At 40.3% G+C, this 16,085-nt stretch overlaps 1 protein-coding gene across 2 annotated transcripts; it reads left to right on the top strand.

The window, feature by feature from the left end:
• Nucleotides 1–950: 950 nt before the first annotated feature.
• elovl4a (ELOVL fatty acid elongase 4a) lies at nt 951–8,226 on the top strand. Of its 2 annotated transcripts, none has more exons than XM_050046109.1 (7): nt 951–1,184; nt 2,161–2,243; nt 3,260–3,447; nt 3,668–3,748; nt 4,904–5,075; nt 5,753–5,880; nt 6,086–8,226. In XM_050046109.1, exons 2-7 carry the CDS (start codon nt 2,177–2,179, stop codon nt 6,413–6,415), a joined length of 966 nt encoding a protein of 321 aa, XP_049902066.1. In that variant the 5' UTR covers nt 951–1,184; nt 2,161–2,176; the 3' UTR covers nt 6,416–8,226. The 2 variants fall into 2 exon arrangements, with proteins under 2 accessions (XP_049902066.1, XP_049902068.1); XM_050046111.1 differs by having other exon boundaries at nt 951–1,189.
• The last annotated feature ends 7,859 nt before the right edge of the window (nt 8,227–16,085 follow it).

Raw genomic sequence — 16,085 nt, 5'->3', positions numbered from 1 at the left:
TCTCTACAATCATTATCTGCATTATTGTTATTCAAAAAACATCTGAAAATGACTCTAGTTTGCAAAGACTCTTAACACTTCATTGATTGATATGTAACTTTTTTTTGTAAATTGTATATCTCTAATAATTTTGTATTAATTCTTTGTCTGGAACTCATGTTCAATTATGCAATCTTCAGTTTTATATTTTTCTTTTTATTTATGATTGTTGTTATTCAGTAGGGAGGTAAGTCCATATGCCATTGTTGGTCTCTAACCTCTCCTGCAGTGTTTTAACTTTAAATTTCTTTTTTCTTTTTTTCCTTTATTTTCTGTACATGTAAACTAAACTACAGTAAAATAAACTAAACTAAGCTTTTAATGGGTAAAGTCCAGCAAAAACGTTTGTGCACAATAGTTATTTTTGTCTGATGATCCCACACATTTTTTTTTTTACTGTTTTGTTTTGAAGGCAACACAAATGCTTCCCTTGCCTTTCTCAGGCTGTGTCTGACCGGCTTGACGAAGCTGATGTAGCCTGCTGCTGCATCCGCCTACATTTGTGCGCATGCGCTTAGCATCTTTCCATCATCCTGGTCAAGTGGCACCAATGAAGCGGAGCTGCATCAAGCTAGACACAGAGAGCAAGAAGCAAACAGGAAATACAGTGGCAGTGCTTTCAAAAAAGATGATTTGAATTGGGGAATAAAAAAACTAAGGATTTTATTGACAAGACGAGTGAGTTGCTGAATTATTATTGATTTTAATAATTTGATAAGATTATTATTATTGTTTTCAGTAATAGTATTATTAGTGTTATTGCTCTTTGGGGCAATTAAACGTTAAATATTTTGTATTTTCACGTTTTCTACTGAGCTGTAAGGGGAACATGCGTTAATGCACTTTTATTTTGGAAGTATGACCGGAAGTGTCGGGTGTATTCTCTCTGCCTTGGCGCTGGAGCTGTGAGGGATCAGAGGAGGAATTCAGTGGAGCAGACGCGCAGTGGAGGCTAGTGTGGTCCCTTAACGACAAATTCATGCCATCGCCGTTAATTCAGCGGCCCGTATATTTCACACTGGATCCGGAACAATTAATCAATCCATAGATTGCCGGCTCAGTCGATTACAACCCGGAATAACACACACTGCATGACCTTGCGTTGAATGTCATTATAGACGGATTTTTTTTAAAGCACCGACACGGTAAGGTAATAAGCATCTTCATTCGCACTGAGCAGAAGGCGAGACCAATGTCGATATTATGGGATAGTATGTTGCCTGTGTGCAGTCTGCATTTTGAGAGCATATTTATTTTGTATGGGCATTGATCATGTTGTTTTGCAAACGTAAGACGGGAACAGCTGAGGCGTTTTGGGAAAATCATATTGATGATAGGAGTGCTCATGCAGCCTGGTTGAAGGCCGGACTGCATGCCGCAGAATGCAAATACTCGCCATTCCAATACTTAATAATCCTATCACAAATCAGTGAGCCTAAGGCTGTTAGAAACGCACAAAGCGCGGTTAGATGTTTATTCTAACAGTGATGTATGGTTTATTCTCAGAGCAGTTGATGTGGACAGCGCGTGCAGGACTGAGGCTGATGCTGCAGCAGCGCTTGATCCGCTCCAGGCGGGAGAGAGACAGGGAGAGAGGGGGGCGTCATCTTTTTAGGGATCATTCAGCCACATTGTGTGCACCCTGCTACTTATCAGCATATGCGTCAGTCTGGCACGGTATAAGAGATGACCCATTTCAATGTAAAAGTGGGGCACGAGGCTTCCCCCTCCTCATTAGGAGGGCTACCACAGGTTGGCTGGTGGTCGTGCTCAAGCCAAAAATCTGCTGACACATGCGCTCTGCCGGCCGGTGCTCCCAGCCTTTGTGCGCAATGAAGCCTATAGCCCATCTATCATGGCCTCATGGGGCCACGGGCTCCTATAGGCTTTACACTGGCCTTCTGTTCGTCTGGGTGCGTTTCTTTTAGGGCTTCATGCTATTTAAGGATGAACCCTTTAAAATTGGATTGTTATTATGTTCCCGTTTGAAATAAATAAGCGTGGTGAGGGGAGCAGTGTTGATTACTGATGTCCAGGAAGATGACACCACTCTTACTCAGTTGATCAAGCCTATCTTTTAAATAAACGCTTAGAGTTTTACACTTGTATCTTTAATTTCAGGTCCTCGGCCGCAGCCATGGAGATTGTCACACATTTAATCAATGACACCATAGAATTCTACAAATGGACTCTAACTATTGCAGGTAATGATCTTGTACTTTTGTCAGTGTCAGGTCTTTTTGAGAGAAGTGGTGTTTTACATGTGATTTAATACACTTGTTCTTGTGTGTGACCACTTGTGTATACATCTACAGGTGTGTTTATCCTGATATGAGTCAGTAAATGGACGGTGCTTTGGTGCAAGTTTGCAAAAGAATGAGTCAGTGTTGCACCATAGTTGAAGAATGTGTGAATGTGCCTGGACCACAGTCATAGATTTCGTTGGGGACGCAGTGGACACACCCCTGAATAAAAACATGAAAGTTTCACCATAAATTGATGCAGAAAAAGCAAAAAAATTCACCAGAATGCAGGACATTAATTGTCACAACCTGGCTCAAGGCTGGACACATGACTTGTAACTAAAAAGAAGTTTATTTTACATAACTAAAATGGAAATGAGTGTAATGATAAACTAAATATGACCAAAACCAAAGTGGGTGGAAGACAGGGGAGAGAAAGCCTGCCCTAGGTGAGCTGAATCTCCCTGATGACCCGACTCCACCCACCAGGCTCCTGAAGAGAGAGGGGTAAATCAGAGAGGGGTGTCACAGGATGCTTAAATTTTCTTAGGGGAGGACCCAGACCTCTCATTCCATATGTGTCCCCCCAGTGCTGAAATGAAACCCATGCCCTTGGCCTGGAAATAGAGTATGCTGACATAAAATATACAGCAATGTATTGATTTTTAATGTCTTGTCTCATTTTGCTCCTCCATTTAAACCTCCTTTTTATAACTGAACTGAAATCAGAACAGGATTAACATTCACACTCATTTATAATATTCTACAAGTATCACATCCACCATTAAACCAGAGTGTCTACATTGAACAGCCCTCCAGACAGGTCACCCCTGAGCAAAATCTGGCATCTGCGCTCCTGTTGTGTTTGACCTGGCTGCTCTTCCCTTAAAATAAACTGACACTGAGCCCACGCTGCGTCAGCGCAATGTGAACATTAAGAATAGTTATGTAATGCTATGAGAACATCTGTCCCACAGACAAGCGAGTGGAGAAATGGCCTCTGATGGACAACCCTCTGCCCACGCTGGCCATCAGCACCTCCTACCTGCTATTCCTCTGGCTGGGGCCCAAATACATGAAGAACAGAGAGCCCTTTCAGCTCCGCAAAACCCTCATTGTCTACAACTTCAGCATGGTCTTCCTCAACTTCTTCATCTTTAAAGAGGTGGGTTACTATTAACTAGATGTTCGTAATGGCATGTGTGCAAAAACTGTAGTGCGTAATCTGAATCTGTTGAATCCCAACTATCCATCCAGATGAGTACGTTACAGTAGCAGTGTTCCCCTGGGTTCAGACTAACCTTATTACAATATAACAAGCACTCTGTCTCTCTTCTTCTCTCTGTCACTCTCACTGAGATATTCTCTTGGTTTTTTTGTTCTAGCTGTTTATGGCAGCGCGGGCAGCAAGCTACAGTTACATTTGTCAACCTGTGGACTATTCAAATGACCTTAATGAAGTCAGGGTGAGTGTTTGGGGCTAAGACACACAAACAAAGACACACACCCTCGTCGTTCGAACTACAGATTGTACTTTCGCATTTTCATATGCCAGCCACCACGAACACAAAGAACTCTGATCAAACTGTAAAACTAGGCAGTGCTGATCAAATATAAACCAAGATTCTGTTACTAAATTGTCTATTTCTTGTCTAAAATATCATCAGAAACATATTTTGGTGCACTGTTTAGCTGTAATACGAGAATTAGTGAACAACAAGGAGGCTGAAAATACTGAGATCAAATGGTACAACCAAGAAATGCTGATCAAATATACACTACAATATGCTGCTGTGTTGCCTTTTTCTGGCTTAAAATGTTTTCAGAGACCTATTTTAGCTTACTGTACAACTGTCACTTGAGATTGTTTGTTACTAGCCGGTGGCCATGTTGTTTCCTGTGAAAAACCGTCACCTACCAGCGAAGCCTATATTGGTCCAGAGCGGCGCAGTACATTCCGGGTAGTTGTTGGTTTTTTCTACCTTTTAAGCAAAAGCAAATGCCACAGCCCTTTTCCTCTGCTGTCTCTAGTCACATTGCACCAAATTCAAAAGTATTTGTCTCCTTCTACTGCACAAACAGCCCAGTTTTATGACAAGACCATTTTTCCAGCAGTGAAATACGTCTTTAAATGGAAATAGAACATTTACCACAGTAGACTGCCCTGTTATGTAACTTACTCTCTTATGGTTTATGTGTGTGCAGTAATTCATTTCCAGAAGTAACAATAGACCTCTGCTAAACTACTACCATGTAACATTTTCACAGATATTGCTGAAGTTCTCTACTGTACTCAAATAATTAAGAAAATTCTAGTCAGTGTGCCAGGGAAGCTTCGCCCTCAGTGGTTTTAGAAACATGATCAGCTTACGTTCATTTGGACCCTGCTCCTGTTATCAGAAAAAGTGCGAGCTGGAAGAGGGATCATGGAAGGTGTTCGGTTTCACCTTCCTTCTTACTGCTCCATGACGTATAGTTACACATCAGTTGGTCGGTCTCAGGTGATCCTGAGGTTGTCCAGATGATCTACTCTTCTGTTTCTCTAACTGTCTATGTTCCCCTGTTTGTTTCTCTCCCTGTCTTCTCCCATTATTGCATTTCCCATGTTCTGTGTGAGACAGGTGGCAGGAGCTCTGTGGTGGTATTTCATCTCTAAGGGCATCGAGTACCTGGACACGGTATTTTTCATCCTGAGGAAAAAATTCAACCAGGTTACTTTCTTGCATGTCTACCACCACTGCACCATGTTCACGCTCTGGTGGATCGGCATCAAATGGGTGGCAGGAGGACAGTGTGAGTAGCTCATGCCACAATAGGGTTTTATATTATGCCATATGCTTATTCTAACCTAAAAAGTAATGTATTTTTGACCCAGTAATTAAAATTGTGCTTTTCTTTAGTTTTCTAAGTGCTGGTTGTGCAGGTTTTTAGCCAATTGACTACTCATCACCTAAACTGCACTTTACATGAACTTCCACAGTGTACCACAATTTGTAAGAGTGATGTAACATTCTTCAGGGAGCCAATGACTTCCATTTATTTATGCACTTCCCAACAGTCATGGATGGATTACCTTGTTTAAAGTTTCTGTTTCTTGTTGGAGTGTTTTTGTTTTGCGTCTGATCCTAAACCGAGTCTTTTTGTATTGAGAATTTTTGTTCATTTTGCGGTAGTAATGTAGAAAGAGAAGCTTCTGTGCCCAGAGGCCCTTTGCGTCACAATCCGTCCATGCCAACAGCATGATAAACCATCTTGCAGACACATAACTAAATAACCCATAACAGTGGATAATTTGTTAGTCAATAATGCCAAGAATTCACAATTTGCTGTTATTATATGTATATATAAACTATATATATATATCTATATATATATAAACTGTCATTATTTTACTTATATGACTTACTATTCTAGCACCACAGTTGGTGTGACAAAACTAATTTAAGTGTTTAATTTTCTTTTATTTGCAGCATTCTTTGGTGCACACATGAACGCAGCAATCCATGTCTTGATGTACTTGTATTATGGCCTGGCCTCCTGTGGACCTAAGATCCAGAAGTACCTGTGGTGGAAGAAGTACTTGACCATCATCCAGATGGTAGGATATTGACTCATTCTGTGGCTAAATTCAATAGAAACAAATTCCTTTAACACATTTTGGAAGGTTAAGCCTGCCACCTCACGTTTGGCACTAAAATCTGTCACTGGTAAAAACCAATCTCAGGCTGAAAGCCATTTTGAAAAATGTGTGAAACAATCACACATTGCAGTAATGTAATTCTGTTTCTCTCTTTGTGTCTCAGATCCAGTTCCACGTCACCATTGGCCACACAGCCTTGTCCCTCTACGTCAACTGCGACTTCCCCCACTGGATGCACTACTCCCTCATCTGCTATGCCATCACCTTCATCATCCTCTTCGGCAACTTCTACTACCAGACCTACCGCCGCCAGCAGCCCAGACGTGACGCCTCCTCCTCCTCCTCCTCCAAAGCAGGCAAGGCTCTTTCTAACGGGACCCTTAACGGGCTCAGCAAGGCCGCCAACGGAGCAGTGGTGACAGGGAGCAAAGAGGAGAAGCCCCAGGAGAACTCTGGGAGGAGAAAGAGGAAAGGAAGAGCTAAAAGAGATTAGAGGAAGAGGAGCGAGAGAGGTAGAGGTGAGGTAGGGCCTTTCTTTGGGATCTAGGTTGATAGTGCTAAAACATGAAAGACTACATTTGAGCAAGATTTAGATGGATGGATGCGTTAGGGTGTGATGTGTTTATTTAAGCCATGACCTGAGTTGTTGTAGATAAAATTTGAGACAGGCTTGTGTTGAGAGAGCATCATTCTGTTAGTAAGAGGTGTCAAAGGTCATGCCCAAGGTGACCGTTATCACAAATAACCCAAAATACAGTAGTGTGCGGTACGGGATAGATCTTAGTATTCCCTCTCTTTATTGTGGTGCCAAGTACTGTAGATCCGGTTCAAAAAGTGACTTTCAGCAACTAAAACTGAGCCTGGAAAAGGAAACTACGTGTTTACCAGGTCCATTTGGCATGCTGGGAAAGCTACATTAAATGCGCCTGAGCTGCTTTAAAAAGATTATATACCATTTCTAATGTTACTGCTGTATCGAGACAGGAATACACTTCATAATACGCGCACAAACATGTCAGTTTATATTGGAGCGTATCATTTTTTTGTTGCTGTTTACCTTTACAGATATAAAAATGACGATAATGTACAGTATCATGTCCCTTTTGTCCTCATCTTATTCAAGTTGTTATCGATGTTACATGAGAGAGACCTAAGTTTACAGTTTGTGATTGCTGAATAGACACCTGCAGTTATCCACTTATTTGTGTACATGGAGTTATTTATTCTTATTTATTTCCAGCTCTCATCTTTGAGCTATCACCCATTAGCGCATAGTTACATTCTAAAGACGGAAAATAAATCAATATACAGAGGTAAGATGTACATAGAAATAGAAATTATAGATTTCTAATCCTTTGAGACTTGGATGGGATTGTTACATCACTGGTTTATGATGGAATAATCATCAGCTGTATCTCACAGAATGTTAAAATTTGGATTTTCTATTTCTGTATACAACCATAGCAGGTTTTATATATCCCTACTTGTATGTTATGCGATGAACTGTAATGAATATTATCCAGAGCAACGATGGACTATCTCAGTGTTCCCCGTTTTGACAGAAAAGCTGGTTCAAGAGTTTTGTCTTTGCAGATGTTTACCTGTCTTTTTATAATATACCCAACATTGTTGTTTGTCTTACATGCTTGTGGGAACTTTGTGAGCTGAAGAAAGATGTGGAGGTGGAGAATTCAAGCTCACAGCAGCCAGGTTTTTTTGTTTTGTTTTGTTTTTGAAGTTAAGTCTACCTTAAGCACCCTTTTCTTCCCATATTCAATAAAAATATCTTTTCGTGTCTATGTTTTCAGGCTTAATCTGTGTCCTGAGCTGGCTTGAATGTAAATTTATCAGGAGATTCATTTGGATTCAAAAAGATTCTGATTTATATACAAAAAGAGCTGGTGAACCTCTATAGTGACTGTGTATGTTATAACACTATGAAGAATAACTCTGCTCTGCCTGTAGTATATAGAGTATAAATCAGTGGTCAGCTATATCAGCAAATTCAGCTTTATTTCATCCATTAACCAATGCATTTTGATGTTATTTATTGTTTCTTTTTCTATTTATTTTTGTGTAAATACCAATTTTCATCTTGCTAAGAGTGCTTGTCTGTGTATTTGTGTTCTTTTTTTTGTTGTACATATTACATTGTGATATTTTGTATACTGCGCATTTGGGAATGTTCCCAGCCTGTTAGCTTGGACATTTACATGTCCACATTGCTTCTGTGTTTTTTTTTTAAGTATCATAACTTTGAACTCTCTTCAGATTCAATTAAACTGAATGCCTGTACAAATGCTAGCTTCCTTTTGTCGTTTCATTTAACTGTCTATTTAATAACGTAGTAAATGTTATGGGTCTTTAACAAGGATATACATTATATTACATTCTGTATGGACCAAGACTGCATTTTGACAAAGAGTGCAGAGTGGGTTTCTACCACTAGAGGTCACCATGGTTACACTACTATAAATTAGCATTATAGTTACTGTAATATACAGCAATGATTCGCAACCAGGGGTACCAGAGGCGGTACCTATGCAGTTACCAAAAGGTGCATGGAAACATTGTGCTGTAGCTCGACTAGTGTGAAACAATAAATACATAAAATTTTGCTTACAATACACAGAGGCAATTTATCTATTGAGTCATCTGTTACTTGAGCACAAGGTGATGCAACTTTAAGTGCATGAAAAGTAGTTGAGCAAATAAGTCCACACAGTTAGCTAAAAGTAATGAATAGAATGCTGAAAGTGATTAATATTAACTAGTTAGCTAAAAGCAGTGTTGTTTTACTTGATCTCAAGACCAAGGCCACTCCAGATCAAGACTAAGACCACTTTGTGAAAGTCTCGGTCCTGTCTCAGACTCAACCACATTTTTACTTACTTGTCTCAGTCTTAAACAAAGAGACAAAGAGGACTCAGTTTTGTTGTTTTTTTCCCTTCAAGACCGGTCAAGACCTCAACTGCGGGGATATCACTTAACTGCCTGTATTAAAGCGCCTTTAGTGTTATTTTGTATTTGTTTGCTCACAGAAAACAAAGGAAAATTCCAACACATAAAATTTTCCTCAGGAATCCTCATTTATTCCCTGTGGGCATTTTTATGTGAATGTGTGTCTTTCATATCAGTTTGAGAAGAACCTATGGTTTGCATGTTCCATTTTTTATCGTAAATGTGTCATGCAATGTGGGACTCGTACTGGCCTGGTTGTGGTCTTGACTTGGTCTCAACCCCTAAAAGTCTTGGTCTTGATACACTCTGGTCTTGGTTATGTCTTGTACTTGGTTTCGATGGTCTTGACTACAACACGGGCTAAAAGTAATGGCTATATGTTTGAAACAGCTATAAGTCCAGAGTCTGCCACTGGTAGTGCAAATGCAAATTTGACCAAACTAAACTAAACATTGACAGTTTATTTGAATAAAAATATAATGTAACAATATTGTAAAATACTGTAACAATTGTATGAAAACATATTGTAAATAGTGGTAAATAATATCAAGTTAATGATAAGTTCAAGTAAACACATCTGGGACCTGACGGGTGGTGTTGTGAAGGGGCAGGTGAGTTCATCTGGTGTGGAGATGCAGGGGTGCTTAAAGAAAAGGCTGGGAACCACTGCTATACAGTATACCCAGGAGGTTCCTCGAGTTTTCAACCATCCACTGTAATTACGGAAATTACTTTTCCTCAAGATAAAGAACTTCATCAAGTTTCACGATATGAGGAGAACAACATAATCACTTAAAAGTTTTAATGGACATCTGCGAAACATACATTTAAATTCCTGGTTATTAGTTTGGTACTGTCTTGGTCTATTATCGAAACTCATTTCACTCAGGCAGCTCCAAACATGACAGGAAGCCATTGCACACGTGTGTTTCTTGGCACTGTTATCTGTAAAATGGGTTAAAACTCAGCATCAGAAAGTAACTAAGTATATTTACTTAAGATTTACTTACAGGGTACTGACACTTTACCTGAGGGTTTTTTTTTGGCTACTTTATGTTTCTCCACAAAACATTGTACTTTTTTGTCCACAACATGTGTCTGACAACTGAAGCTACCCAGAAGTGTAAGTTGTTTTTTTTGTTTGTTTTTTTTAAATATGATGAACACATTACATGATTTACTGTCATAGATCTAACTATTCAATACATATTTAAACTAGTTAAAATGAGCTCCACTTTGACCAACTACAACATTATAAAACTGCATGTTAGTGCATCAGCAATAATTAAATAAATATAATGTTTTAACATTGTGGAAAGGAACAATCAGCTTTGCTAGTACTTTTACTTTTGACACTTTAAGTATATTCAGCTATGAATACTTCTAGACATTTTCTCGAGTAAAAGTTTGAATGCAGAACTTTTACTTGTATTGCAGTATTCTCACATTGGCAACGCTATTTTCACTTATGCAAAGAACCTAAATACTTCAAGCCGAAATAGACTAATGAAGTTTTGTAAAATAGTTTTTCCCAAATGATTCAGCAATGGAAGCAATCCTGATGTAAAATGTGTGTAGTGTTGTTGTAATGCAGCTTAAGCTTTTATCTGTGCTTGTAAGTTTGCTTGCTTGCTTTTCCTTGGTGATGAACACTGCTTAACTATCAACAGTACATTCTTTTACTCATTTTAAAAGACCTAAACCCCTTCAGCAATCCATATGTATGGCAAATAAGCATCAAAATCTGCAACTGTATTGGAGTGTGGTTCCAATAAAGGGTGGGGTCATGTCTGTCTTGAGTCATATGTTACTTGTCTAAAACACTTTAAAAACTGTGCTGAAGGTAAATGTCTAGAAACCTGTTTAGTAGACAGAAAGAGAAAAAAAACCTCTTAAAATTGAATTTATAACACTGCTCATCCCATCCCTGAATTCTCCTCCCATTTTGATGGGTTTAGACAAAGGTTTCCATGGTAACTGTACACAGCAGCTGTCTGACCCCTCCTCCCCCCTCATCCTTTCCAAATACCTCCCACCCCCACCCACTGCGTCCCCTCCTCCTGCTTCTCCTTCTTGAATCAGCTGTGGTCGATGTGGGAAACAGCACCAGCGCAATAAACTATTAAACACTGTTTAAGTGCCAGTGTGTGTGTGCGTGTGTGTGCGTGTGTGTGCATGTGTGTGCGTGTGTGGGGGTGGATTCGAAGTTGGATTCATTTGTCTGTGTGTGCTTGTGTAATAGGTAGAAGGATTGAGAAACACATTAGTATGTGTGTGTGTGTGTGTGTGTGTGTGCGTGCAAACCCCGGCAGAGTTTATGAGTGGGAGGCCTGCACTAGCAGAGGGGTATTACATGGATGATGTTTGTGTTATTCTTCAACCTAGAGCAATAATTTCACAACTTGGTAACAGAAAACCATAACCTCCTCAGCAACATTTCCCTTGGATGGTGGCCCCATATCCCTCCAACTGTTCCAGCCCTGTCGTCCAGTCTCTTCTAGTTGACAGACGCATCTCTGTAGCACGGAAGGGGAAAGGCTAAATGATTTATAGCTGCTGATTTTTCGTTGGCACTCAAATGCCTTGCAGTTCTTTTTTTAATAGTAAGCCATTATACATCTTTTATAATGGACACACTAGCAGATTTGGCCTGTATAGCATCCCTAGTCTTATGCCAGTTCATGTGTTATGTGTTAGTTTTAACTCTCATTAGTGTAATCTCATTAATGTGTGGCTTTTCAGTTTCAGTCAATGTAATTTTATTCCACTGTTGGTCTTGTGTAATAGGTAGAAACATTGTGAAGAAAAATGACCTCACTCTTTTCTATATCTCCACATTCCACATGAACAGAGCATGAGCACTAAAAGCAAAGCCACAGCTACATCCATATGCACTGTATGTGTTTGTGTAAGGCAGACAGTACACTACTGACAGGATTCAGAGGACTACATCAGCATTTATATACTGTATGCCAGTTTGAAAGTCTGTCTGTGTACAGAAATGTCTCCTTCAGTGAAATCCCATGTGGATTTCACAGCAAAGTAACAATTTTCCTGCCTGTCAGAAGCTCAGTTGATATCTGGAGCACAACAACAGAGACTGGAGACAGGCATGTTTTTTTATGCCTCATGGGATTTACATATTGCACCAACAAGGCACCAGCTACACAAAGCCCGTCACTGCTTACCTGTCAGAATAAGGGCTTAAAGACTTAGGATTTTTCATTACCTCATCCGTGTATGACATTATTTTAAGAATGATAAATGAATAATGAAGCCAGCCATGAGTTGGTCTCTCCCTGATGTTTGTTGATGTTTGCAACAAAAAAAAGACAAAAAAAAAGATAATTACACTGTGTGTTATGACAAAATCCAACAATCTTGAAATAAATTTCAGTGTGGAGGCATGTTACAGCTGACAGTCCTTTTTTATGTGGCACACTTGATATGGAAATCATGCTAAAGTATAAAACTAAATGTGTGAAGGATTAATTGATGCAAAAATGTTACAAGTGTACACAGAAAAATGTTGGTTTCTCAGCGGGTCTTGGGCATGGGTTGAGGTGCTGTACAGCACCACTGCCAAACAAAGAACTTATTAAGCCCCTGTAAGGGTTTTTAGAGTTTCTCTGCTCATTATTTTCCCAGCAAACTAATCTGAAGAACCAGCTGAGAACTTTTTAGGCCTCTGTATTGTTCTTTAGAAGTCCCCTACTGGTTTTTCAGCTAAGTTTAATTTAGTTTACTGGGGGAAAAATAAAAACACTACATTACGATACCCTGCTCAAAAAAATAAGGGAACACTTAAATCACACATTAGATCTTGATGAACAAATTATTTAAGTTGAAAATCTTTACTGATGTACATTGTATAATTTGTTGAGAACAAAATGACATAATAACAGTCAATGGAAACCAAAATCATCAACCTACTGAGGGTGGATTTAAAATCACTCTGAAAATCAAAGTAAAACATTGAAATCACAGGTTGATCCAGTGTGTGAATTTTATCACGGCAACTCATAATGTGACTGTGTAGTATGTATGGCCCCCGCGTGCCTGTATGCGCTCCTGACAATGTGTGGGCATGCTCCTGATGAGTCGGTGGATGGTGTCCTGGGGGATCTCCTCCCAGACCTGGATCAGGACATCAGTGAGCTCCTGGACAGTCTTGGTGGCGTTGGATGCGCCGATACATAACGTCCCATAGCTGCTCAATTAACAGCAGCCAGGGTACCGTTTGCTATGACATGGAGGTCTGTGAGACTCTCCAAGGATATGCCATCACTGACCCACTGCCAGACCGGTCATGCTGGATGATGTTACAGGCAGCATAACGTTCACCATGGCGTCTCCAAACTCTTTCACGCTTGTCACATGTGCTCAGTGTGAACCTGCTCTCATCTATGAAGAGAGTGAGGCTCCAATGGCAAACCTGCCAATTCTGGTGTTCTCTGGTGAATGCCAATTGAGCTGCATGGTGCTGGGCTGTGAGCACAGGTCCCACTAGAGGACGTCTGTCCCTCATGCCCCTGTCATGCAGTCAGAAACATGCACACCAGTAGCCTGCTGGAGGTCATTTGGTAGGGCTCTGGCAGTGCTCCTCCTGTTCCTCCTCACAGAAAGGAGCTGATAGTGTTCCTGCTGCTGGGTTGATGCCCTTCTACGGCCTTGTCCAGCTCTCCTTGTGTAAGGGCCGGTCTCCTGGTATCTCCTCCATGCTCTTGAGACTGTGCTGGGAGACACAGCAAACTTTTTGGTGACCGTACGTATGGATGTGCCATCCTGGAAGAGCTGGGCTACCTGTGCAAGCTAATTTGGCTGCAGGTACTGCGTCATGCTACCAGTAGTGACAAGGACACTAGCAGAACACAAAACTAGAAAAGAATCAGTCAGGAAGGATAAGGAGAGAGCATCTGTCTGTGGACACCACATGTAAAACCATTCCCTTTTTGGGGTTGTCTTGGTTTTGCCTCTCCATTGCACCTGTTGTTGCTTTCATTTGCACCAAAGCAGGTGAAACTGATTCACAATCACTTGTGCTTCCTAAATGGACATTGATATCCCTGAAGTTTAATTGACTTGGTGTTACACTGTGACGATTAAGTGCGCCCTTCATTTTTTGAGCAGTGTAGCCTACAAACAGTGTATTTCTAGAGGATAACACATTAAAGCAGTGGCTCTCAACCTTTTTGCCTCTATGTGCATGTAAATATTCCAGATTTGAAAAGGTAACATATTGTGTTTCTCAGTAGTATATGATTCTGATCCTTTAAGCCAATATTTAATTACAAATGATTAATAATCATTTGCAATTAAATATTGGCTTAAAGGTTCTGTGATATTATCTGGCATCACTCAAGGACAGCCAGGCTGAAAATATATAATTATAGCACTTAATCTGACATAGGCGCTGTAATGCACCTTTAAAAGATGGGTGTCATATAGCAACAAAACATGTTCCCTTGCCAAAGAATGGGTTTTGACTGCTGTTTAACACATAGTTTATTTAGAGTGTAGTCATTTTGAATAACACTATACATTGCAGTTAAAAAAGGAAACCCAGAGCAGAAACTACAACATGACTCTGCAGATTATTCCTGAATGTATATTAACAGTGACACCACCCAGGATCCCCGTGTACACATGGTGTTACCGTGATGATCCAGAGTAAGGGTGTCTGTGAATAATAGAGAAAGTGAGAATGAGACAGAGACTTGCGAGTGTGAAATGAATGAGAGTGATATTTTTAGAGGGAAGTTCATCACAGCCTCTCTCTCACACACAGCTACTGTTGCACTCTCATCAGTGTATGGTGCGTGGTTAAGGACTGGAAGTGAAAGATGTCACATAGGGAAAAAACTGTAGTGACTACACTGGCAAGAATTCATGATGAGTGAGCCTCATACCAAGTCTTGAACAAGTAGCCCTTACATTTCCTGTAATGTGATGAGATACAGACGGGCAAGAAATAAGTGCTAATGAAGTATTTTGACAAAAAGACAAGGGTATTCAATCCAGTGTGAAAACTGCAGTCAATTTATGTTTCTCATCCAAATTCATACTGGAACATACACAGATGTTTTTAACTGCCAGATAAAATGTAAAATATGCAAACTATTAAGAGACATGAGGATTCAACATTTCCCCCTAATGAAAGAAACCGATGTCTTCTCAGCACATGAAAATACACTCTCCTAAACAAACATTGCCTTCTTTTGTTTGACTCAAGACAAAGCAGAATCAGTAATCTTGTCTGGCACATGGGAGCCTCCATGATGCAGACATCTGTCACTTTAATGCAAGCAAATGATTGAATAGTCCTGGGGCAGAAAGAGAGGATAGGTGGGGGAAGTGATGAATGTGTGTGTGTGTGTGTGTGTGTGTGTGTGTGTGTGTGTCACTGTGAAAGGGGGTGCGAGACCCCAAACATCTGTTATCCCATTCAGAGAAAATGGATCATCATTCCTGGCCAAAGCCGGGTGATTGGCCCTGCAACATCTTGTCTGGCAATTAAATGGTGATTACAACAGAGAGCAGTCTTATTTCTGTTCGGATCAAGATATAGTGTTGTAAAAGCCTGCAGTGACAGAAGCAAATGGATTGCACAGAGGTAGGAGGATACGAGCTGTGGTTACTGAAGTCGTGACAGAAGCTAAAATCCATGCCATAAAACTTTCAGAGCAGAGAGAATCCGAGCTTTCAATTCATGTCAATCCCTGGCACTTCCTGCAAACTTACTTGTTATTTCACTCACACAGGGATGATGCATGCAACACCAGTCCTCTGACTTTGTGGTGTATCTTTAAACAACCATGAGCCATTTCAGATGGCTGTGTGCACTTTATCTTGTCGGCACAGGGCCAAGAGTTAAAAACTCCAAATGACTGGTGAGATGGGTCTGGCCTGCTGCAAAATAATTCAATCAAAGTGAAGATGCCTGGAGTATATGAGGAACCCAGGAGGGCTGGGTCTGTTTCCAGACAGGATAAATGCTCCTCAGTAACCATTTCCACTGGAAAACCTCACACATGAACCTGTTTTCGAACCAAATCCACTCTAATTGCACATTTCCATTTCCTTAGAACACAGATTCAAATTCTGGGAGAACTGAATGGCAGGCAGAACTCCAAATGAAATGTCTTATTTAGCCCTTGACAACAGAAAGTACAGCCCATTCTCTCCTCTCCATAGACTCTGAC

Source organism: Epinephelus moara, chromosome 6, assembly GCF_006386435.1.
Source record: "Epinephelus moara isolate mb chromosome 6, YSFRI_EMoa_1.0, whole genome shotgun sequence".
Lineage (NCBI taxonomy): Eukaryota > Metazoa > Chordata > Actinopteri > Perciformes > Serranidae > Epinephelus > Epinephelus moara.
Note: the sequence above shows the minus strand (reverse complement) of the source record. Positions and strands in the feature narration are given on the sequence as shown.